Source organism: Eretmochelys imbricata, chromosome 7, assembly GCF_965152235.1.
Source record: "Eretmochelys imbricata isolate rEreImb1 chromosome 7, rEreImb1.hap1, whole genome shotgun sequence".
NCBI lineage: Eukaryota > Metazoa > Chordata > Testudines > Cheloniidae > Eretmochelys > Eretmochelys imbricata.
This window is the reverse complement of record NC_135578.1, coordinates 110973734-111000597: the sequence shown is the minus strand read 5'-3', so window position 1 is coordinate 111000597 and position 26864 is coordinate 110973734. Positions and strand designations below refer to the sequence as shown.

General features: G+C 39.6%; 1 protein-coding gene across 1 annotated transcript in view; it reads right to left on the bottom strand.

The window, feature by feature from the left end:
* Window positions 1-2834: 2834 nt before the first annotated feature.
* SHTN1 (shootin 1) overlaps window positions 2835-26864 on the bottom strand; it is a 63929-nt gene continuing 39899 nt past the window's right edge. Inside the window, exons 9-14 of the mRNA XM_077822227.1 lie at window positions 25806-25888; window positions 23151-23260; window positions 17788-17841; window positions 13379-13505; window positions 12337-12520; window positions 2835-3057 (exon numbers count right to left, since the gene is read on the bottom strand). Of these exons, the coding sequence (XP_077678353.1) occupies window positions 2835-3057; window positions 12337-12520; window positions 13379-13505; window positions 17788-17841; window positions 23151-23260; window positions 25806-25888 (781 nt within the window). The remainder of the gene's footprint in view (window positions 3058-12336; window positions 12521-13378; window positions 13506-17787; window positions 17842-23150; window positions 23261-25805; window positions 25889-26864) is intronic.

Sequence of the window (26864 nt, the reverse complement as noted above, 5' to 3'; positions counted from 1 at the left end):
AAATAGGGGTTTATATTTCTTTGTATATATTTTAGCCAGGGTAAATTTGTAACACAAAATAATCCTACACAGTAAGTCATTTCTTATTTTAGATATTCTATAACACTTACCTGAAGATACTTTGTGTGGGATTTTCAAAAACTGCTCCACACTGACCTATCTCTGCTCCCACTGACTTTAGTAGAAACAGAGTTAGGCCAGTAGGGAAAAGTTTTTGAAAATCTTACCCATCATCTGCAAAACAAGATTTTGGAGTACTGGATGTTTTAATAGCATTATTTTCTCTCAACTCTGCATAACTATATTTACTTTTTAAACAATAACAGTCTATTCATTTTAAAATGATCCTTAAGGTTTATATATAAGAACAACAAACTATGGACAAGTAATAAGCAAACATTTTATGAAAACAAAGAAACTTGGCTGTTATGCTATTTCATCACACAACACATCCTCAACACCTCTCATCAGCCTGGTGTACATCAGGAATTTTGTCCTGATTTGAGCAATTGATGGCCAGTTACATCAGTGTAAACCCCAAGTATAGACAAAAAGAGCTGCACTTTGCACAGGTAGAAGAGGTTACCCCATTTTCAAGTAAGGAATAACAATAACAAGATTTCACAGTGTTTGGGAAATTGTCAGTAAGATTTTTTAATAAGCAACAGTGAAAAGATAAATAATTTATATCAGTGTAACAGAAATAGTTTACATAAAAAGAAGTATTTTTTAAAAAAAACCTTCTGTTTTAGGATAGCTTGCGGTTAACATATACAGCAGTAGTAATAATTTGAGGAAAAATACATTTATAAAATTTTACATTTTAAATTCAGTGTAAGCAAACAGATACCTAAGTGTAAAATTAACTACTAAAAAACCCACAGAAATGTAGATCTACAATAAAGTGACAAATTTCCCCAAATTTAGGAAATACATTGAGTTAACTAATTAGATCAACCCCAAGATTTGCTTCGCAAACATGCCAAAAAAAAAAAAAGCACAACCACCACATTCATGACTATCATTTTCTTTCTAAAAGAGAAGCACCAGACAGCTCCATGCAAAGCCAAGCTAACAAACTGAACATATTCATCCTTTTCAATAGTTAAAATACTATCACTGTTTCTTATGGGCATTAAAAAAAAACTCCAATAGTGCATTCAGGTATATTACCACTCAACATCAGTAACACCAATCTTCAGTTTAAATTAAAAAATAAATCCCTGATTACATTTGTTTGTTCAATGTAGTCGACAAGTAGAGTGAAATATTGTGCTGATTTTTAAAAATGTCTATGGAATGGGGATTGGTAGTGAAGAGTAAGTTATATACCTGTAGCTCTATCTTCATGAGAGAGAAGGGCCTTGATAAAATGTGGTACTTGTGTTATCACATGATAACACAACTCATGCCACCACAGTATAATGCTTACAAGGATCATGTTGTAAGTTTGTGCATTAGTAATACTGGACCTGCTCTTGAAGTCAATGGGAGCTCTGAGTGCAGATCAATTGCAAGACTGACAGAGAGGCCCAATCCTGTATACATTTACTCACAGGAGTCCAGTAAAATTTATTATTTATTACAGTAGCCCCAAGAGGCTCCAACCAACTTCAGATCCCCACTGTGCTGGGTGCTATCTGTGCCCTGAAGAGTTTACAATCCAAACAGACAAGATGGACAAAAGTTGTGAGAACAAAACGGGGAACTGAGGCACAGAAAAATTAAGTGATTTGCTCAACAACATATAGGAAGCTGTGTCAGAGCTGGGAACAGAATCCAGATCTCCTAAGTCCCAACCCAGTGCATTAACCACAGGCCCATCCTTCATCTTCAACTCAAAAGGATTTACATTTATTTCAGCGGGAGTTAGCTCATTAAAGCCAGACTACAATGGACTCCTATGCATAAGGATTATTTACATGTCTAATGATGTGCAGGAATGTATTGTCACACTGTGATCCAATAAAGGGGGAGTGGAAATGTCCTCATAGGCACAGCTTTTCAGGATTGGGCCTTGTTCATTATTTTCCTATTCCCACTCTATATTGAGGACCTTATTCCATTGAAATCAATAGGAGTCTTTCCATTGATTTCAATGGAAGTGGGATCAGAACTTAACAGAGTTTCAATTCCCACAGGCTAAGGAAGCATCAGTTTAACATTCTAAATTAGAAACAATTACCAAAACTCCTGGTACCAAACTGGCAAACTGCACTGCCTGTTTTCACTGCTCGTGTCAACTGTTTACTGGAGAGACCATTTCACGTTTGTGCTTTAAAATGATTTAAAATAGCTTGTGTGAAGATGTTAGTGAGGAGATCAGTAGAAGCCCTGTATTAAACAGGAATCAAAACATTTTTAAGGCAGTGTCTCAAACTGATTTTTATTGATATTACCCAGTCTAAATGAGGAAAGGTACTTCTTTGTGATTACCTACTTAGGGCCTGATCCAAAGCCCACTGAAATCAGAGGGAGGCCTTTCCCCTGACTTTAGTGGGCTTTGGATCAGTCCCTTATTGGCTTTTACAAAGTGTCCAGCTAACACACACACAAAAGAAGTGGGATTTTTTTGATAAAATTAAAAAATAATATTGTGAGTAACCTATTATCTAGGAAAATACACATACGAGACCAAAACAAAAAGGGATTTTGAGTTGTATATAGTTATGTAACCTGCTAATGCACATACCAAAACTGCATACAATAGGCCATTTCAGTAAGCTATTACTAAATATACTTCTGAGTGCAGAATATAGCCCTTGCCAATTCACCTAAGCAATTTACACTTACTGAGAAGGACTTCCAAAAATCTCAGCCTTTTGGCATAACAATTAGCAGTTAGAGCTGTCTGAATCTTTTGCTTTATTAACAGTAGTTTCTTTACATAATTGTTTATTTTTTTCTTCTTTCATCTTGTGTTGATTTATGATTTTTTCAAGCATCTGGTCTTTGGTTTGTGCTTCACTGGTGGAAACAGGATCTAAAACTACAATCGATTCCGTTTGATTTTCATGGCTAATAGATTTTCTTGCAAATCCCAAGTAACTAGGTGACCTGGGAAGAAAAGTAGAATAAATAAATACACAGATAAAAGGTTTCTTTATCACATTTTTGGAACAAAAGTGAGCAGAAATGTATTTAAATTATTAGCAGCTTGGATGACCAGGATAGTTGCATTGTACTGACAATGACAGACAAGTATAATAATCAGTTAATATACTAAATACACTATGAATTTAAGAAGTGAACTAGGAAAATGTAAGTTATACAGCAGCAAACAAGGGCTTTCAGACTATGAAGGAGAACGTCATTTTTAAGTGACATTCTCTTTTCTGTGATCTCTCTACATCAGCTCATAGCTGGACCCCAGGTTTTAGGTTCTACATGTCAGTCAGGGAGGTGGCAGTAAATAAAACTCGGGATTTTCACACCATAATCCTGTAGTGAAGTAGGGAGAACGTGGCTTCTTGTCCACAACTGCATTCTGCCCCCTCAAAGAGGATGAACACAGCCTAAATGTCCTAAACTCTGCCACATGCTACAGAGGTAGACTGAGATGGTCAGATATTCAAATTGTGCTCACCACTCTGCATCATTCTCAATGTAGAGCACTTCTGATAATCCAGCCATGAGATTCACTAACATGCAGAGGGTAATGAGCCCAGATTCTACACTTTTTGAGATAGGCTAATTCTCTGATAGTTTGCTGTGGGGAGATCCTCACAGGAAGAAGAATATTGTGGGTGCTTGCCTAGGGAGACCACCACGAAGCCAACTGAAAGGACTTGACTACTAGTTTTCTACTAGTGAAGTTACAAGTGTGCAACCCCCTAGTGTAGATAACTGCACCAGTGTAGAATAGGGCTAGCACTGGTATGACTTTGCCTAAATGAGACTACAAAAGGGGTCTACTTGGGGCAGCTACGCCCCTGTGACTAGGTAAGCATGGGCAGATGAATTACATCAGTGCAAAAATCCCTAATGTAGATAACCCCTAGATTCATCAACAAGTTGGTGGCTCTGCTCTCATGGAAGAGCTAACTACACATGACTGCTGGGTTCAGCTGCACATGCTTGCCTGGAGCCATTTTTTGTCCATCTCCAACACAATCAGCAATGCAGTTCCAAGCTGCCAGTAAGTGAACTTGAGTACTGAAAGGAAAAACTAGAATCTACAGAAGGAAAAGAAGTGAACGTGATGGTTCCATCTGTTATGAGCTGCCCTCTCATGTGACTGTCTGAGACAGAAAGACAACAGGGAGAGAGGACACCTGGTTCAGCAACAAACTCAAGCGATGAGATTTCATGGGCTCCTATCGGACAGATAGGGAGGTAGTAAATTCTGCAACCTGAACCGATGCAAGTAAAGTCACAGAAATGGCAAGTTGTACTGAAGGTTTGTATTCTACACCCCAAGAGTGAAATTTCTCATCTGGTTTACGCAAGAGACGAATGTTTTGCATTTACATTTCAAACACCACATGGTTGTTTGCATTTAGTGAAATTCCACGTTTAAGCAACCTTCACAAGCATCATGTCTAACATAAGAGCTTCAGTACAAGTTAATTAATTCTGAAATTGGCACTAATAGATACAGTTGCAGACTCACTTGAATACAGTCAAAACACACAAAATTAAGAAGGAAAATGCTGCTTATTTTATGCAAATGATGCCTCACTCAAGTATTTTCAGCAAAAATAAGCAAGGTGGGATATTTTGGACATTACAGTGAATGAAACTTTTCAGAGCACTGTAACTACAAGAGGGTTATTTTAGAAAGTGCTACGTCTGAAAAGCTGATTGCCCAACACTATAAAAATGGTCAAAGCCATAAATGCCACATTCATTTTTATTTCACTTCGGAGGTAACTATCTTTCAAATCTCAACAGCTGGACTATTTAATACAATCTGGTGAATCAAAGTATAATTCTGCACTGGGCTCACAGCAGGGAGTCTGCATTAGTGCGTGGCAGCCATCCAACAACTGATGCACAGCCAAACTGAAGTCTGTTTCACTTACAATAAAAATGGATAAAACTGCAATCATATTTACCACCTTCAAGGACAGAAAAATGAAAGATTTAAATCTGTCGATATAAAATAGTTTAATGGAGAAATCCAGTGATTAAGTCTAATGTTATATTTTCTAGTGTAAAAGAAGGACTATTCACAATTCATTTTACTAGTATTTCCTTCGTCAAGTCCTTTACACAGCTACACCAGTTTGTCAGGACTGCTGCTAGGGAGTGTTATTGTTTAAATTATAAATCCCATTTATATATCTCACTCGTAACAGTTCAAATACAGTTGAAATTTGGAATGATATAGTTTCAGCCCAAGAGTAAATATAAAGTCATTTTTAAAAAGCGAAGAAAATTCCACGCTTTGTCAAAAAAAAATAATCAACTTTTATTGCCACAAATAAAGGTTGGGAGAGCAATTAGTGCATAATATGGTTAACTGCCTTTAAAATATATTTTACTACAAATCCAACTGACTCAGATATTTACTTCCAGCTCTACACAAAGCATCTTTCCATTCAGAATTTTATTTTGGATGTCAAACTCAAATTATTAGCTGTGCAAATACGTGTTGAAGACTGAAATATTCTCCGAGTTCATATTTACAACAGAATAGTGCGGAAATCCAGACACTTTACATTTTTCAAAGCGACTAAATGGTTTTAACCTATTATATGAAACCTAAATACATTTTTACATGATAAACGGTAATATAACTGGCAGTCTAATGTGTCAGCTCCCCTGCAGTTTCGAGCAGGAGTGCTTGTAATTTTAACCCAGAAATACCCACATTAACACCGTGACACAAGCCAACAAAAGCAACAAAACAAAGAGTTATGCCTGAAGGTCAATCTGAGAAATAGTGACACTGTTGCTTTTGCAGTAGCTCTGACCTTGGGGGCAGCTGCAGTAAACAGAGCAAACTCAGGACCAGTTCCGTCAGCTCTGATGTGGATTTTCCTTTTCGTCACTGGTTTGCAATGAAACTTCCAGATTATTAAAATCTGGTTTTCTGTTAATTATATCATTTTGTTATAGACATTAAAAGCTAAAGATTCCTAAATTCACGTCTGGACGGAGTCCTGATTGTTTGCAAAAGCACAAGCCCAAAAGGACAACATTAAGAGAGTGAAAAAACACCGTTGAAACATTCATGTTTCGATCCCACAGTTTGATGACATTAACACAATTCTACGCTAACTATGATTTCAGGAGAAAGAACCAGGAGTCCTTGTGGCACCCTAGAAACTAATAAATTTAGTTTCTAAAGTGCCACAAGGACTCCTCCTTCTTTCTGCTGATACAGACTAACACGGCTACCACTCTGAAACCTATGCTTTCAGGATTTCCCTATTAATTTACCTTATCGAAGCAAAATCCCCTGAAAAGATTGTTGTCCTCATCCAAAACTAAATATGGTTTGAAGCTTTATGAAAGTTGGGACTAGATTAACATCATATTATGGGACACTGCAGCTTACGCTACCTAGAAACCAAACCTGCGACTCAGGTTCAGGTTTGAGCATTGTTGTAGCTGTGTCGGGCCTGAGAGACAAGCTGGGTGAGGCAATACGTTTTATCGGAGCAATTTCTGTTAGCGAAAGAGAGAAAATTTCCAGCTACTCAGAGCTTGTCTCTAAGGGTATGTCTATACTACCCGCCGGATTGGCGGGCAGAGATCGATCAAGCAGGGTTCGATTTATTGCATCTAGTCTAGACGCGACAAATCGACCCGAGTGCTCTCCCGTCGACTCCAGTGCTCCACCAGGGTGAGAGACGCAGGCAGAGTCAACGGGGGAGCGTCAGCAGTTGACTCACCGCAGCGAAGACACCGCGGTGAGTAGATCTAAGTACGTCGACTTCAGCTACGTTATTCACATAGCTGAAGTTGTGTCACTCAGATTGATCCTCCCGTCCAGTATAGACCAGGCCTGAGACTTGGTTTGTCATATCTTTGTCTACTAAGGGTATGTCTACACTACCCGCCGGATTGGCGGATAGTGATCGATCTATCAGGGATCGATTTATTGCGTCTAATGTAGACACGATAAATCGATCCCTGATCGCTCTGCCGTCGACTCCTGTAATCCACTGCGGCAAGAGGCAAAAGCGGAGTTGACGGGGAGAAGCAGCAGTCAACCCCAAGCCGTGAGGACGCGAGGTAAGTCGACCTAAGATATGTCGACTTCAGCTATGCTATTCTCTTAGGTGAAATTGCGTACCTTACATCGACTCCCTCCCCAGTGTAGACCAGGCCTAAGAAAAACTTTCCTACAACCTCCCCCAGAAACTAAGGTGAAATTCACTCCTGTACTACAAAACTTAAGGAAATGGGCTGTATGCACAGAACTGAACAGGGGGTCAGTGTTTGTGACATTTATCTCCCTTAATCCACAGGCAGGTCACAAGGCTGCAATGCAACTTTCCACAGGCTACTAGTCCAACCTATGTGCTCTTTACAACTCCCTAAACCATGGATTTGGGCCAAATCACAGATCAGTAACCTGTCTCCGTACCCACCTTCATTGACCCTCTTCTGCACCAGGCTATTTAGGGAAGCACAGGCCAACTGTGGCCCTCTACAGAGGTGTGGTAGACATCAGCCTGAGAGTAAATTAACCCTTAGAGCATTAACACAGCAAGTGCTGCAGAAATACATATGAGAACATTTCAGAATCTGTAGCAGAGAAGTGAATAAAATTCAAAGGACTAAAGGCAAACACCTGTTATATTAGTATATAGAGATAATGAATTTTCACAAAACCTTCTTTACACTCTAGTTCTTTTCAAATGTGAGTTTCGGGAATGAAGAAATTGCCACAGTGGATAAGAACAGTGGTCCAGCTATTTCTTTTTCCTATCTCTGACAGTTGCCAATACCAGGAGAAAGAAATCTTATAATAGACAATCATAGAATACCTTGCCCATGTTGGAAGTTCTTTCCTAAGCCTAGGCAGGTAGTAGTTAGCTACAAGGAATTTCATGCTCAACAGAACTGAATTTTTAGAAATACTCCATAGTCAGTGGGCTGGACTATCAAACCACCTAAAAACCATTGGTTTCAGAGTAACAGCCGTGTTAGTCTGTATTCTCAAAAAGAAAAGGAGTACTTGTGGCACCTTAGAGACTAACCAGTGCATCCGATGAAGTGAGCTGTAGCTCACGAAAGCTTATGCTCAGATAAATTGGTTAGTCTCTAAGGTGCCACAAGTCCTCCTTTTCTTTTTCTAAAAACCATTGTCACTTTTATGCCTGCCATAGCATGTACTTGAATAATCAGTGAAAGTCACTGAAATGGAATGGTTTTGAATATCGTTTCAGTGTCAACTATCTGCACTATAATTTAGGGTATTTTTATACATTTTATACACACACACACGAGAGAGAGAGAATTTATGTCAGCTACTTTTAAAACTATTTGTTAAAAATAAGAAGATTCTCAACTTCCAGAACATCCCATTGTCCTCCTCATTTTGTTCTTCAAGCTTAATTGTCCATGTTCAACCTGCATACGGAAAACCTTTGTAGTTGTGTCTTGCTGAGGCCGAGCTGTTTCCTGCAGTGTCAGTAGACAATTCAGTGGTACTAAGATTACAGCTGAGAGGAGGAGAACAAATCCTTTAATTGTATAAAATCATCAGATTAAGCCTTCCCCTCTGCGTAGTTCATTCTGTTAACTGAGTCATCTACTGCCTGGAAACAAATGTTTACTAAGAGGAGGAGGGGGAAAAAAAAAAGGAAGAGCGAGGCACACCTTTCCTTTCTATGTGTACACACCACAGGAGCCATGGGAACTCCCGTGGCTTCCAACCGAACAAAACATTAACTAGTCTCTCTTGAGGAATTGCCATTAAATTAAGACCCCTGCTGGGATAAATGTTTGAGAGGACAGTTGTATGGGGAGTCGTCTTAAAGTTGAGCTAAGGCCCACAGTTTCTGTTTGTGACCCATTCCTTCCTGTGCCTCTCCTCCCCACCCCCCAGCTCCTGATTCCACACCAGCTTATTAACAGCTTCTAGCCTTCAATTTATTAACCTGTTGTATTGAAATCACTGGACTGATAGTCAAAAACAAAGCATTGTCCTCTGAACTAATTTTTCCAAATTCTGAAATATGATCAGTTAGTCTGTTTACAGGGATGTTTTAGACTTGCATCTACTCACATGAGGCCCCAGTTCTAGAATCCTGGCTCAGACCGTGGAGCGCTTACATATATGTGAGTACTCCAATTACTTTATTTAAGTCACTATCTTGTAAGCACTTATAAACAAGAAACTTTATTCATGTGTTTAGTTCCATTTAAGCCAATGGGTGAAATTCTGGCCGCACTGAAGTCAATGGCAAAACTCCCATTGAGACCAGTGAGGCGTGAGTCTACTAGTGTCAGTAAATTATTCATGTGTTTGGATTGCAAAGTTGGGCCTTCACTGACTACATGATCCCCTTCTTCAGTGGGACTACTCACATGAGTGAAAGCTATTCAACGTGAGTAAATGTTGCAGAATTGGGCGTTTAATATTAGCTAACATTCTTTACATACCACTCAGACGATGGGCTACAGAAGACTGACAATAAAGCAAAAAGCAATACATCATGCAGGACTATTTACTTGATTTTTTCAATAGGGATGCTGTAGATCTTTACATTTAAAGTTAGAGCAAACCAAAGAAAAACAGATTACATGGGAAAAGAGTTCCTGTAATTAGGGAACCTGTACTCTTGCATGGCAGGGTGCACTGTCGGTGGTCTGACAAACCACTGAAAACAATAATAAAGGTCAAACCTTTGTCAGGGTTTAAAGAAATGTAAATGGTAATGAGATGGACAAAGCTTCTTATCTTGGGCGGGAAGAAGGACAGTGACAGTTAATAATTTGCTTGTACCTCTTGCTTAGGTGTCTGGTCAAAGCAGAGTGTTGTTTGTTTCTTACCAGCCTGGTTAACCATGAAGTAAATCTAGGATGCTGCTTAATTACAGTTTCAAGTTGTCAGCTGTGTTCAGCAAAATGATTTTGCCCTGACTTCAGTCCTCCTTCCAAAGCAACATACATTAGTGCCTAGGGCAGGGATCGGCAACCTTTGGCATGAGGCCCGTCAGAAAACTTCGCCGGTGGGCTCGGACGGTTTGTTTACCTGCAGCGTCCGCAGGTTCGGCCAATCACAGCTCCCACTGGCTGTGGTTCGCCGTTCCAGGCCAATGGGGGCTGCAGGAAGCGGCGCGGGCCGAGGGATGTGCTGGCCACTGCTTCCCACAACCCCCATTGGCCTGGAACGGCAAACCGCGGCCAGTGGGAGCTGCGATTGGCCAAACCTGCGGACACCGAAGTAAGCAAACCATCCCGGCCTGCCAGCGGATTCCCCTGATAGGCTGCGTGCCAAAGGTTGCCGACCCCTGGCCTAGGGGCTGCTCCAGTGAATCCTGGCTGCGAACAACCCCAACTGACCAAAAATGCAGTTAGGTATCAATATGATGCAAGGCACCCTGGCCAGGTCCTCTTTTCCCTCCCAGCCCAGCAGCCTTTTCCCAGGGAAATGGCACCAGAGTCCCTACACCATCTGTATTCCACTGGAGGATCCTGCTTGACAATAGCTTTGGGATGGTTCCCCCCAGTTAGGCCAGTTTACACCAATGGAACAGCATACCTCACTAGAGAACCTGGCCCACAGCATTTGTATTGGTGCATTAACAGATAGATTAAAATTAAATGTGTCTTTTAGGTTCCCACAGAATAGGCAAGCTGCAAAATAAATTAAGCTTCACATATGCTTTTATAGCACGTAACAACTGTGACTGTCAACACAAGATCCTTTTCACTGTCAATTCACCACGCATTCTGCAAGACCTTGGGCCTGCAATTATTTCATTTCCTTTCTTGCAAATGTAATTTCCACTTAGTTTGGTGGAATAAAAGGTAGACAAAAAGTGGTAAGAGTCGCAGAATTTTCTGATTAAGGTTATCTGTTCAAAATGGTAAATATCTATAGGCTAACAATGCAGTGTTTCTCAGAAACAAACTCACCTCTGCCGAATTGCCTCTGTATCAGGGTATTGGTTAAAAAAAAACAAAAAAACCACACAGCTACATTGTGGAGGTCAAATTAATTGTTAAACAAATTTAAAATCAGAAAGATAAAGAGTAAGTATAGATCACATTTCTTTTAAGGACTCTTATTGAATATATTTCAGTGGAGGAAGACACCTGATTGGAGAGAGAAATTTGCTTTTAAAATTCAATTGGGATTAAATAAAACTATAAGGCACAGAAAGGATATAAGGCCTTTCATTAAATAAAAACAAAACAAAGAGAGAGAGACAGAGAGAGATGAAAGCACCAACAAGAGAATAAAGCAAATATCAGTTCACAAAAAATATATCTGAATTGAATTTCCAGTTCATTTGTCCTGATTCTCCCCTTTGAACTAAGCAATGGAGACCTACGAGAATAGGTGTTCTTTTTCTACTGATGGAACAGGAAATCAGAGGTTTAATTAACCATGATTATAATATTCTGCTGATCTGATTTGTCTCACCTATTTCCTTTTTCTTTAAGTGACAGACTACCTGACAAACATCCTGGCAAGAGAACTAAAGCAAATCTGCAGACTAATTTCAAAAAGAGGTTTGCATTGTTATAAAACAAACTGATCCTCAACCGGATCTGTCTGAAATGTATATTTCTGAAGCAGGATTAACTCTTTGATCCTTAAATGGAACTTTGAAGCTTCAATCTGTTGTACCAAAAGAATCCTCTGTCTGTTGTGCCAAAATAGTATCTGATTCTACATTTTCTTTCAGCATCTAAATCCTGTGACTTCCGGATAGTTCGACATTTCCATTTCCTGCTGTTAAAACTTATTTTGAGATTGTGAAAATGTGCATTCCTTTTTGACCACAGGGGGCAAAAACCAAAAGTAACAATTTTCAATTGGTCAGGTTTATTTAACACTAATGTTGGATTTACAAACTTGCTGTTTGTTTTTTAAAACCAAGAATACACTGCCCACCTATATCCCCTCTTCTTTATTAAGAATGGGGAAAATACCTCAAGTATTCCTCCAAAAGTCCCACTATCTTTTTGTAGTGAGAGATCCTGAATATCTCTGGGCAGTAGACTCATTGACTCTAGGGTGACAAGAGCCTTGTTATAATGGAGAGTTCAATCTCCAAGCGGGACTGAGTGATAACTTGTATGAACAGTTACATATTGCAATTTTTCCTGATTAACAAAGTGATGTAAATGGCATAAATATACACCAGTGAGATAGGTTTGGCATTAACATCTGACTGGATGTCCATAAATAGCATTACTTACCGAAATGTAACCTTAGAACTTGCGCTTTCCTTCATTTGAAGAGACCCTTCGCCCAACTCAGGTGTTTTGGAGCTGAATTCTGCCTCCAGAGTTTTCTTGTTCAGTGCTGTTTGTGTAGTACCGGATTCTGAACCTAACACTGGCATGGATTTGGATTCTGATGTGGCCAAGACTCCAGCCGGACCTAAAACCCAAACAGAGTTTAGCATTTTTGTTACCCCTGCTTGTCATGGGTATTGAATCACAGATCAGCCCAATGTAATTCCAGTCAATTAGGTAGGTCAAATCAGTTCCTTAAAGAGTAGCTTCTAATTCATGGAAAGTGCTGAAATGCATTCCATTTAGAATCAGCCTCTCTCTCTCTCTCCAGTGTCAAAATGCCATGGCTCAGTGCAGCCAAGCCTAGGATTTCGAAGGGTCCCACAGGAACTACAGAACCCCAGCTGCTGTCTGAATTCACTCAGCTGAGAAGCGTGGACTGGTGAGTATACTGAAGGTGTTAATGTCTCTCTTTTCTGCTATAAAAGGATATTTGAACAAAGCTTTAGAACCATTAAAAGCTGCCACCAGTACTTGTTCTTCAGAGGGAGTGAATTCAAGATGGCGGCTGTAAGCTATCATTCCCCTATTTTACATTAGTTTATGAAACACACCTTTGCAGGAAGCACAGAGCAGCAAAGTCAGTCCAAGGACTTCAGTAATGCTGTCTGAACTCAGGAGCAGAAGGTTTACAAGGGTGGGCGGAGAGCACTGACACACAAAATAAATCTGTTAGTCTTTAAGGTGCCACCCGACTCCTTGTAGTTTTTGTCGATAGAGACTAACACGGCTACCCCCTGATACTTATACTAGAGAAAATTGTGATGGCAGAGTGAAGCTATTAAGGGGAAGTGGATCAGCTGGGAAGCAATTAGAGCTCTCCCAAATAACATTGGGTGAACCTGGAAAGGTCTTAAAGACAGAGTAATTTGGCTTTAAATAGCTTTAATGCAAGTTCTATGAAACTCAACAGTAGGACTATGAAGGGATCGAGCCAACTTACTACTGCTGTCTTGCTCGGCTGTCACTTTCCTGCGCCGTAAAATTCTTTCTAACTCAGTTTCATTGTTCTCCGTGTCTGTTTCAAGAGATTTTAAGCTTCTTGAACTGGTGGATTTGTTGAGTGTTTCCTGTAGTAAGAAATATACACAGAGGGTCATTAGAACACAGGCTCTTCCAAAACAGTAGATAAGGTCAAACAAGTGAAACAGGTATTGGAGATGGTAAGTGTTACCCCTTTAGATTAAGTAAGTAACAGTTCTGCTCAGTCAGCACTACGAACCAGGAACTCCTGATTCTAATACTATCACAGAGTCCCTCCGGGACACTGGGCAGGTCACTTAACCTTTCTACCTCAATTTACCTATCAGCAAAATGGGGAGAACCGTGATTACAGAGCATTTGTGAGGCTTACTGACCCATAATCAGCACAGGAGGAGGCCCCTGGCAGTGGAAAATTCGATCTGGGGGGAAGCCTGCAAGGGATCTGGGCTGGCCAAAAATGAGGCAGTGCTGGCGAGGGAGAGATTATGTCTAGGTAATTTAGCACAACCCCTGAACAGACTCCGTGAAGACCTGACCTCAAGCTAACAATGCCCTTTCCTGGTGAATCCCACTCTGTAGCAAGGAATCAGGCTAGCTCTGTGTGGGTAAATCTGGTAGATTATTTCTAAAGCGCTATGTAAATGCTAAGTATAATTACCGGAACAAACCCAACTATTTACACAAATACTGGAATACTCCCCCCGTTAAAGCTGTGAGGATCTTAACAATATTTTACAAGAGGAATATCTTGTTAGTAACAAACCTTCTCTATTAGCTGAAAGCCAAAGAAACACGTTTAATTGACTCCTATAGTATGCTACCTTTTCTAAATGACGTTTATTTATAGGTGACACACAGTGTCTTACAAATCAGTGTGCTAAACTGCCCTACTAATCAAGGTTACAGCAGGTTCATTTAATTTACCAAAAGAAATACCCACTATGCTCATGCTGATCTCACAAATCCTTCAATGCCCACTAAAAACCTCAAGTATTTTCATAGGCCTGGCTGTGTCTTTTGGTGGCAGAATCAGATCTCTGGTTACAGCTTCCTTTTAGCATACACAGAATACAGACCAACGTCATCGCTGCCTCATATTGAGGCTAACACTTTTGTAGCCTCTGGCTTAGGCCAAAAGGCAGGGTCTGATTTTACAGCCCTCCTAAGAAAAAGTCTTCCTAAGTCGAAACCTCTAAAAATGCTGCCACTGGAATTTTAACTGGCACAAAGCATGCTCAGCACGCTCCTCCAGTCTGGCAGGAGTTACAAAGCCACCTTGTCAAATACCAAATTGACTGTAAAATTGCCCTAAATGTTTATAAATGGAGCTCAAAATTTGGGACGTGTATTTATTGCTCTCTCTCTCTCTCTCTGAGCCTCACCATTGTTTGTGAGCCTTGTAAAGCCCGTTTGCTGGCAGTTGCAAAAAACACATTTAGAGACCCACACAGCAGGTTTTCAGCGGTGTATCCCAGCTCAACTCAGGCTAGGTCCAAAACGCGATGTCAAAAAAATCTCAAGACTAATATTTAAAATAAAATAAAATAAAATACAAAAACAAAACAACCATCCCAACAACCTCCTTACGGACAGAATCTTTCATATGGTACATGGGCCTGATTCTCAGAAGTGGTGGATACACTCAAGGAGAGTTGTGAGTAATCATCTAATACACTAGGTTTACCCATGAGGATGTGAAGCTCATTTGAATGAAAGCAGCAAAATGCATTTATTCACTGTTGAACTGTGTTACTAAGTGGGAATAAGTTGTCAAAAATTATTATTAAAACACAGCAATCCAGCTTATTCCTCGCAATATTACACATGTGACAAGAAATCAGGTTACAAGAACACGTGTATTCTTTCCAGATGTTTATAACTACACCCCTCTCACTGTAATATCTCAATGCCTCCCACAGAGTTAAAAAGAAATTCACCAACGGCAATGGCCTTAATTTTTTCCCTACTTCCTTCTGATGGAGTTTGGGGTACTCTCCCCATTTCCTTCTTCTCTTCTCTTCCAAATTCCTTCTCTCTTTTTCCTCTGATTGTCTTTACCTTCCTTTTGTTCCTCTTCTTGCTTCTCCCTCCTTCGCTAATTCTAGTGGTGTCTGTGAGAAAGCCAGGCCAAAAGAGTGAGTGTACAAAGTCCTTGAGACCTGTGGTCATACAGATATCCTCCTGTATGAATGCAAAGTCTTGGATCTGTTGTCAGACAAGCCCGGTCTCGCATTGTCATGAGATTCACATTGAAGTTGATAACTTTATAGCGTCTCACAATTCCTCCCAAAAGGCATCATGTATCCTTTTAAAGAGACATGGGCAGACAATTAGTCTTGTGGGAGTCCACAAGGGAATACTGTGGAAGTGGAGTTACCTGGCTCTGATCTCTGGGACAACATGACCAATATCATCTGTTTCTAGGCTCTGCATTGTATAACTCATTGCTAACCAGTTGAGCTTATGGACCTTGAGTTGGTTGCTTGCTGGTCTGAGATAGCACACCACTGGTATCTTCAGCTCAGTCCTATACACGGTCTTCTATGGATCAATTGTTCCATTGGCTCTATTTTCTGATATGGTATTGCCTTCCTACAGAGTTCCAACACGCATGAGCAACTGTTACTTATTGTCTTGGCTGCCAGGAAAAGTCTGGACTCCAGAAGTGGTCTATTTCTTCAGAGAGTAATCAGTGAAGAGATACAAGATACAGTGTTGTACATGTACTCTCATGAACGGGGGCATTAGATTTCAAAATCAAACAGCAGCTTATAAGTCACAGAGGCAGCACTATTTCCAGGACTCCATCAAAACAGCTTTTCCCTCAATAAGTTAAAATATTTTACTTTGTAGCTATTCCGAAATTAACTGAGCTGGGGTATTATTAATGAGTAATATTCCTCAGCATTGTACTAATGTTACAGACCTAAAAGTAAACCAAACAACTGAGTTGCTTTCCTTGAACTCTGCAATTTACAGAATGAATATAAATGTGTTTATAACAATTATACGGAGGTCTGCACGGAATGCACAATTAGCACAGTAACAACAAACACGTAAAGTATTTATTTCTTCCGTATCCACCCCCATGTTTGTCATCTGACTGTGCATAATGATTAGTCTCAAGAATAGACTAGAATTTAGTTTATATAACACCTCTCATACTCTAAATATCCTGAAGAGTTACAAAAGGCATTGAGCTAGATACTGATAGCACAGTGATCATCGGTCTCCTCTTGCTCAGATTGAAATCAATGGCAAAGGACACACCGAGTTCAGTCATGAAGACCCGGCCCCTGACAGCAAATGAAATAGTCATTATGTACACTGCAATAGTTGACTCAAAGCCTTGGACAACAGAAGTTAGCTGCTAACAGATGGAACGCTAGCCAGGACATCAGGATGATCCTCCAGTTGCTTCACAAAGGTGCCATTGGATCTTTAACTTACAGTTAAAGAATAATTTCTGCCAAAGATGGACAGAACTACCTCCAGTTTAATATTACCCCAAGATTGCCACCCTTGCTGCAAATTCCCCTTTCTCAGCACATCACACTGCGGGGCTTGAACTCAAAATCTTCTGGACTAGAAGAGAGAGTAACCAGGTAAGCCAAAGATGGTGGCATAAAACATCATTCCTTGTTTTAAAATAACATTGTAATGGCCCTTAACACTGCAGTAGCAACGCGGTCAGCTGTAGTATTTTGGACCATTGCTGTACAATACTACAGTATATATTAATAAAGGTTATGTAAATCCTAGCATTGATTGTTAGTAACTGCAACATTGCCTATTGAGCATGTGTGCAATAATATTAACATATTATGGATAAAACCATGGGCTCACTGAAATCTATTGCAAAACTTCCATTGGCTTCAATGAGGATAGGACTTCACTCTACGCATGTGCTGAAGTGACACCTCAACTTTCAACTCTCAGGACTAGAGAAGCCAAGTAGGAGAAGCTATGCTGATTTGATTCTTATTCAATACAATTTAAGCACCTTATTCAGGAGAAGCAGCTACTGAACATGTACAATGTACAGTGTAATTACATTACAAACCAAAAATAAACTGAGCACAGTTTGTTAAAGCTGAGCAAAATATCAAATATGACTGCTTCACTTAGTGACAATCAAATACATATATGTAACTATAGATGTAAATTTTTATATATTTATATCAATAAATACAGATGGAGAGAGAAGAGTTCTGGGTCTTTAGCTATCTATTCAGATATCAAGAAAGAGGGAGTCAGAGAACTCTCTCTATGGCTCTATTTATATCCATCCATCCATCCATCCATCCTCAAAAAGTCCTCTCATCTCCCATGAAAAGAGAGCAACAGAATGTAAACATGTGTTCTTACCAGTATTCCCTTTAGTTCTTTCACTGCACTATCAGAGGCTTTTGGTGCTTCCGGCTGTAATTAAACAAAACACACACATCAAATCTGATTCTGCAAATACTGACTGTGGAAGATGTGTGTGTTTGTTTTGTACTGTATTTTAGGACAAACACCACATGAATCTGCAATTTGTGGGTAAGGCCTATGTAAATTTATTAACTCACCACCCCTCAATGGACAGCACTGGGATACTTAAAATGCTAGTACTTCTGAAAATATTCCAATGCTTGGAAAGATATTAACTAGGAATGAAGGAGAAAATTAAGTAACTTGAATTCTAGCAAGTGTACTTTAGTAAATTTGAATATTAATGTTTTAGCATAAAACTGTATTAAATACAAATGAATGCAACAGAACCAGGGAGTTCAAATAAAGTTCCCTTTTTACTACTGCTGATCTTGGTTCCCTACTTTTAGTGGCATCCCCACCTCTCCCATACCACTAGAGGCAGGACAGATGTGGAAGGGGACAGGTGAGGGGACATACCTTCAGCAGCCTTCTTTCTCATCTCAGAATCCTCCTCCCAGTGGGGGTGTGGAGAAGGGAACATGGGAATTTAGAGACAGCTACTGTGAATGGCAACCAGGTAGCAATACAAGAAGGTGCAGGGGGAGTCTTCTTGCTCTGTCCTCTGCCCCATACTGTTCATATTAAGACAGACTATTGCTTATGTCACACCAGTGCCACATCATCATAGAACCCCTCCCTCTACAGCTACTTGCAATGTCCCCACCCTTTTCCAGGCTGTCTTATGCTGCCCTGGTGACAACTTTGGGTGCCATTATAGGAGTGGCTGGTGCTCAGCACCCTGCAGGATTGGGCCCAGTGGACTCATTGGGAGATGCGGGTTCCCTGCTCTTCTCAGGATCAGGCCTGCTGGGAAGCAGCAGTAAAATGTCAGCTTTCATTCAGACACAGCAGAACAAAATCAGCAGGTTAGGGTCTATTAACTGAGTAGCATCTACCCCTTGAAATATTTCTGAGGGTTAAGGTTTGGTTTTTTTAATTTTTTTTTTTTTTTTTTTTTTTACACAATAAATATTTATAAGGTTCTCTAGGATACTAATTTCGGCTCTTTTCCTTTCAAGGTGCATAAATCTGACTACCTTAATTATTTTAATCCCCTCAGCAAAATGGGAGCAAAGTGGAACAACAGATCCAACTGCTATCCAATGCAGGGGCCCAGGCATACCTCTACATACAGGTCTGACAGAGGACTCATTATCCTGTAACTCATATCAGTCCTGACACCACCTCTGTTGTCACTGACTCTGGCAGACCAGGTGCCAGCTCATGCCAAGGCCCCTAGGTCTCAGTGAACACTGACAACTGCATAGCTGGAAACCAGTATGGCTCACCTGTGTATTAGCATTGTTAAAACAGATGTTACTTTTATAAAAATGTGTCTAGACTTTATTCAATGCTCATAGAATACTGGATGTATTGATCTCACTTATAACATCTGTATCCCATGGGTATAAAAGTTATATCAAGTGTTCGTATTATACATCTCCGTAACTGGGTAACTAACCAAACAGGAAAGGAGCATTAATTAATGTAAAATGCTGGTCCCGCACACAAGAAGCCCCACTGAAACCAAATGAGCCACTGTGAAATAAAGACTTTGCTGATTGCCCCACACACACCCATGAAGAGGAGAGAGGTGCAAATACTTGTCCCATGAGTTTGAACTCTGGGGGCAGGAAATAAAAATCCCTGGCCAGAAGGAACTATATCACTATGCTGCTTGGAATTTGGAGATTGAAAGGGAGCCCCAAACTGCTAAGCTTGAGTTAGCACGAAAGGACATAGAAAACTTGCATATCGCAGCAGCTTCCATGATGTTCTGGAACCTAAAACTGTAACTCATTATGTTTACCTGCTTCAACCTTATAAATAACTCTCATTTCTTTTTCTTTGTTAATAAATATTTAGTTAGTTTATTATAGGATTGGCTACAAGCATTGTCTTTGGTGTGAGGTCTAAGATGCAATTGACCTAGGATAAGTGACTGGTCCTTTGGGACTGGGAGTAACCGGAATATTGTGATTTTTGGTGTAAGGGACCATATCTCAGAAAGGCAAGTTTGCTCGGGTGGCAAGATAGACCAGAGTACCCAAGGGGACTTTCTGTCACTGCATTGTTAGACTGTTATAGTGCTTGAAGAATTAACATCTGTTACTTGGTTGGTGAAATCTATGTATAGGACTCACTACCAATTTGGGATTTATGCCTTGCTTCTTGACAGTCTGCCCTGAGGTTGACTCCAGACAGCTTGGCAGTCATAATATGTATCCAAAAGATATCTTGTAAGGTATTATATGTAAACTGGTGATGTGCTGGTCAGGAATACATTGCATGTACATAATCCATACAAATCTCAAAGAGAATCATGTATGTGTGCTGGGAATATGTTCTTAAAATGTGTTTGAGAGACAGTGCATAAATCATGCTGGCCCAAGACAAAGGACTGTGGATTTACCTGTCTCACGGGCTTGATTACAGGCAGAAGATGATGAAAGTATATTTACATATAAGTTAAACTAAGCAATCACGCTAACAAGCAGCAGAGGAAATTTATAAGCACTCTGGGGCACGGAGTCTATACTCCCAGCAAGTCTTCCTGGCTCTTGAGGCAAGCAAACATAAAGAGGAACAAAAAGACATTTTAGTTATCCATCACATAGGGGATAAATGGGACAGCACCTTCTGATTCTATGAATGTTGAATCCTCTAATCTGGAAGGCTGGAGATGCTGGTAACCTGATGTGACTAAGAAAACTGCTTAGGCAAAGATTGTAACTTGCTAAGATTCAGATTTAGCCACTAGAAAGTGTGTTTTGTTAGCAAGAGAAAGAAGAGAGATATAGTTACTAAGTATCACTTAAATCTCTGTCCTTTGTAAATAAACTTCGTTTCACTATAAACCATCTGAGCGCTCTTATATTGAAGAGAAGAGTGAGTCCTCAGCTAGCCTAACAGGCTAGTGTGTGCACTGTGTCTTTGGAGGCAAACTTGACTGTGAGCATCCAGGGAGAGGGACTGGACATCTCTGGGGACCTGAGGAACTGGAGTTCACTGATAGTTACCTGCAAGGCAAGGATTAACCTGGCAGAGTATCGAGGGGTTTGTTTATGAGGCAGACAGAGTGGAGTGGCAGGGAACTGACACACAGTCTAAGCTCCAGCAAAGCTCTCCCTTGTTGAGGCAGAGAGGTAACACAGAGGCTCATGGTTCTGGGTGCCCTGAGGAAAGTGTCACAGGGTTCCTCAAACCCCATAAAGGGGCAGCAGGGCCACAGCCAAGCAGAGAGCTTGATCTGCATTGGTGATGGGTGTGGGCTCAGACAGCTTCCTTTGAGGCTCTAACAGCTCCTGTGTCTTCAGACATCACTGTCTTGGTTACACCTAGGTAATGCTTCCATGCTTTTCTTTACAACATGAAGACTAGAAATATAATTTCTTTTAATGAAAGCTGGAATTCTGATGTCACCAGAAAACTCTCTGAGCTAAGGCTGGAGGTAAGAACTTGAAGGATCTGGGCCTTTATCTTAATGAACATTCTGAGATCTGATCATCCTGCAAACACTTATGGCCACAAAGAACTTCTCACATCAGTAGTCCCACTGCGTTCCAAGTTACTCGTTTGCATAAGTGCAGAATTGTCAACCCAATTATTCAAAAATCACGAGTAAGGTCTTAAAAAAAAAAATCATGAGAGATCTTTTTAAAATGTTTGGCTTAAAAATACTGAGGCATCTTGGATGCATTGTATTTGTTATCTAGTTTCTGAGCTTCTCCGTTTCACTTGGGATTATATTTTCAAGGTCACTTCCGCAACCATAAGGATTAGAAATGTACTTTCTAAAAAAACCCAAAACAAAACATCATAGTCTCACATAATCACATGACTCTGGGAGCTGCAGAAAAAACACCAAGAATCACATGAACTGTGACAAAATCACAAGAGCTGGCAAGACTCTCAGCATTTCTAGGATCAAACTTTCACGGTGGTGAAAAAGCTTTACTTTTTGGCACAGGGCTAACTTTTCATTTATTTTCTTAAGATAATTGCTACTTTAATCAAGAGAAGATTTACTTAGCTTAAATATAAACACTTCAAAACCACTATCCCATTATCTTACTTTTGTGTACAGGTTATTTCAAGCTTTTATGCTTTTATGCAGACATTAAACAACACTTTGCTGCCGGCAGGTTCACACATTACTGCTGTGTCTTGCATAAGGGGAAAGAAAAGAAATACTGATGAGATGGAAAGTACATGAGTCTGTGTTATTTAAGGATCAAGTCTTTTGGAACGTTCCCTTTAAATAATCCAATCACATTCCTTTTCAGATTGTTATTTTTGTTCAGTTTCTTAATAGTTATGTTTGCTTAGGATTTCTAAAAGTCTCTATTGTATTGTTAGGCTTGAGAAGGTGCTCTCTTTTACTTTCTCTCTGTATCAAGCAAATGCACCCGAGACCTTTCTTGATACTTCACATACCAAAAGACATTATGAATTTGAGAAAGTTCAAAGAGGATCAACGAAAATCATTTAAGGGCTGGAGGAATAACATGAAGATAAAAATAGTACAATATTTATAGCTGGATTACATGACGACTAAGGCCTCTATCTTCAAAAGTGACTCATGATTTTGGGTACTCAATTCGGGAACCTAGCAACTGAGGCACACAAAAGTAACTAGTCACTTTTGAAAACTCAGGCTTGAGTGTGTACATGTGTACACCTGGGCATAGAGGGAGGCACAGCAAGCGTATAACAACATTTGAAGACTATCGGGGGGGGGAGGGGGAGAATTCATAAACTTGAGGTCTGTTAGAATGGGGAAATAGGCTTTCTAAGGAACTGAGCCGTTGCCTGAGTCATTTAAAACTGCACTAGACAAAACTCTGGAGAATAAACTGTCAGAGCAAATCTTGCACTAGCAGGGAGATGAATGAAATGACAAAGTAGCTATTCCATCTCTAATTTCTGTGATTCAGGAATAGCTCTTTTAGATTTACTTTTTAAAAACACATCTTGTTTGGGAATCACTGCCTTATTTTTGTACCTTCTCTCAACTATTTTCTCCTCCTTCAATCTTTTAGGCTGAATGGTGTATAGTCCAACAATTAAACCCACAACTTTACGTTATTCTAGTCAAACAAGCAGCAAAGGAAAAGGAACACCCCCCCCCCCAATTGTGCTCTGATGAATGTATTATGGTACATTTAATTTGTTTTCAACATACATTACGGTACCAGGCTTCCCCCAGTGTAAGACTAAACACACAAAGAAATCAGTGTATAATTATTCCAAACCTTTGTCTTAGGTCTGCTTGACTGATTAACTGGCCTTAGGTGAACTCCCTTTTTAATTCTATCCATCATTTCTTCAACTGCTTGTCTCTTCAGGTCTCCTACTTCTTCCCCTGTTCATAAGGCATAGATTGTGTCAGGTTAAAGATACTAGATATTAGGAAGAAACATCAAGAAAACACTCATTTTAAAGAGATACATTATAAAAAAAGAGTAACATTCACAGCATGCTGCAAGTTATAAATAGTTAGTAATTTAGTCATAAAAATCAATGATCAATCAACAATTAAGGTACGATGCAGATAGCTGTATAACTGAAAAAATTCCTCATGTCAATGTGAGCAGGTGGAATATATATGCACTATATATAATCCAATCTTCAGTTTGGCTGTATTATTAATGGAAATGAAAACTACATTTAAACATAAGCCTTGTTTTTAACTCAAATCTTGGCTGTTCATGGGGTTTTCCCACAGGACCTCCTCTGTCACAGCCCCTAGCTTCCCCTGCCCCAGAGAGGCACCCCTTACATCACTTTAAGGTATGTCCAGATGGAGATAACATGATCCACATGCTAGCAGAACTCAGAAGAATTTACTTTGTATCTTTTTATAGAGTTGTAGCACCTGGATTTAGGGTGATTCAGGAACCTCACAATCATATGCAGAATCCTACAGACAGTTCCTCAATTGATGTAAATGGTTACAGCCCCATTGTCTTCAACTGAACTATGACAATTTACACAAAGTTGATGATCTGGCCCTCAACCTTTCCATCCTGTTATAGTCAGATCATTATTATTTATTATTTGTATTATCATAGCACCTAGGAGCCCCAGTCATGGACTAGGACCCGTTGTGATAGGTGCTGTACAAACAGAAGAAAAAGAAAGTGCAGTATATAAATGCAGACCTGGAACCAGGGGCCTGATCCTGAGCAGTTGGAGTTGCATGTCTTCAGACCCCAAGAAATTGGCAACCCTGGTTAAATCAGGAGGTCAGATTCTGATCTCACTTAAACCACTGTAAATGGAAACAATCCCATTGGCTTCATTAGAGTTGGTCAAGATGGTCAAGTCAATGATGCCTACAGATGAGGCAGTATCAAGGCCCTGATTCAGCAAGGTACTTAAGCACATGTTTAACTTAAGCAATGGGGCTACTCAGTGTGCTAAAAGTTATGGGCATGCTTAAGAATCTTGTGAATCCATGCCCAAAAGTCTAAAAGAAAAAAAAATAGAACAATGTGGCATTGATACAAAACTGAAAAACCTAAATACCACCAAGCGATCTGGCTTCCAAGAGACCGAACAGCAGACCTGTGAAATGTTCAAGTAAAACTGAAAATCCTATCTGATGAATTTGAGCTTTTCATACTAGCATATTGATGCACTAGAAGACATGACTAAAACCATGTAGTTGCACCATACAAAAAAGGCCAACCTAACTGAGAGAGACAGATGGAGAAATATGGTCAACACTATTAAAATCTGCTGTAGTGCCTAATATACAGGCATTTAAAGTAGACCCTCTCTCCTGGTAACACTGAAGATCCACAGAAGTGCAGTTCCTATACTGTATATCAATTTAATGCCACACTTTAATTTCCCAAACAGTCTGTTTCAAATGTAAAAGCTTAACTGGCTGTGAGAAATAGGAACCACTCATTGTAAGTCCTTAACAAGGGTCAAAATAAGCCTGAAGTTAGATACAGTAACCAGAGCAAGAGAGACCTTTTCTATTCTTTTTTATGACCACTCAACCATTAAGGGAAGAAGCAATTTATGTGTGACTGAAGAAAGATCAGAACTGTTAAAAAGTTTACTAATAAATAATGGAAGAATGGGGTGTATTATTCACAGTATTTCCTGCAATCACAGCTGGTAACAGTTAATGAAAAGGTATAATCAAAACATCTAAAATGCTTGAAGTTAAAAAAACATGATAAATGAAGACAACATAGGTCGAGCATTATTGAACAGTTGCTGGAAAATAAGATTAGCTGTTTATAAGATATACAGCTAAAAGGTCATTTCTCTACTAGTAACTGGACCAAGATCACCAATCTCATTTTTCATGGGCTGGTAAACAGCTAACATCCACAGACTTCCTGTATGACCTTGGCCAAATCACTTAAAGGCTCTACGCCTCAGTTACCGCATCTGTAAAATGAGAACCATACAACTTCCTTACTCTCACTCTGTCTTGTCTATTTAGGCCACACTCCTGCAGACCATTACACACAATGGGAAAACAGTAACAATCCCGCAAATAATTACCTATGCACTTTCTTTATGTGCACAAGGATTAATGGGACTACTCACCTGCATAAAGTTAAGCTTGGGTGTAACTGTTTACAGGACTGGGGTCTTACAATGTATGTTCTTCAGGACAGACACAATCTCTTACTATGCATATGCACAGCACTTTGCACATTTGGTCCTCCATGTGCCGCTATCCTATTACTACGAATGGATGGTAACCATCATTAGTCTTTACGAACCTGTTTTGCATTAAAACTGGTGCCAGAGGCGAATGCTTCCAAAATGGATAGGTTGTTGAAAACTATTATTTTTAATTATTCTTTTTAATTTCACACAAATATTGTTTGAATTTTCTAACAAGTGACCCACATTGCTTGAAATAGGATGAGCCATACCTGATTCTTGCTGAGGAGCGCTCTCTTTTTTGCTCACGCTGCTGCTAGGATGAGACTTCTTACGAATCATGGACATAAGGGACCTTTTCAGGACAATTAAAATGAAGATAGTCACACTGCTTTCTCTTAAGAGCAACATCTATACTTTTAACATTGACCCTGAACGTAAGTCATATATTGTAAAACGAGCCAGAATTGAATGTTTGCTTCACTGATTTATAGTTCTCCTATTTACAAAAGAAGTGTTAATCATTTCCATGCAGAGGCGAAGCACCCCTAAAAATACAAAGATATTATTTACTTTTCTTTTATTGTTGCCAGGCAACATGCAGAACACTTAAGATCGGAGTATTAAAAGGTAACATGGCATTGTGACACGTAACAAATTAAAGCCCTCCCGCACAGCAAAAAAACCGAATTGCACATATTAATGGCAAGCATTATTCTCTAAAGGACATTGCTAGAGGGTGATCATATCACTCCCTCATTTTTCAATGAATATTTGTTAGCCTACATTTACCAGATCAAAAGAAAAAGCAGAGCCTATGCGTTCTATTCAAAAATAAATAAATAAAAAACCCCACCATGATATGCACTGTGAAATAGATATCTTAAGGCTAAGTATGCCACCAGCATTTAGGGGTTATTTTTAAAATAAACTTATGACCAACAGAGGTGTTTAATTCCATTGATTAGAAAAAACATAAAACATTCTTCTGTAGTGTTTGCAAAACAAGCACTTCACAATTATGCTAACACATGAAACCTAAAAGTGAAAAACTAGAAACTGACCAGAAACAGAATGTGAAACTGACCAGTCTATTTTCATTGTCCAGATTGAAAGAGAAATGCAAAAAGGAAACAGCCACCCTATACAATTCAGAGAAAATTATCTCTTTAATACTCTTCCAGTTTTAGTTTAAGTTATTAACAACACAGAAAGACTTTTGCTTTTAAAATTGTATCTTTGAACTTGGCAATGTACCCTTTTACCAAAAACACTGTAGAGTTGTTTACACTGCTACATAATCTTCTATGGCTACATTTTATTGGTATATT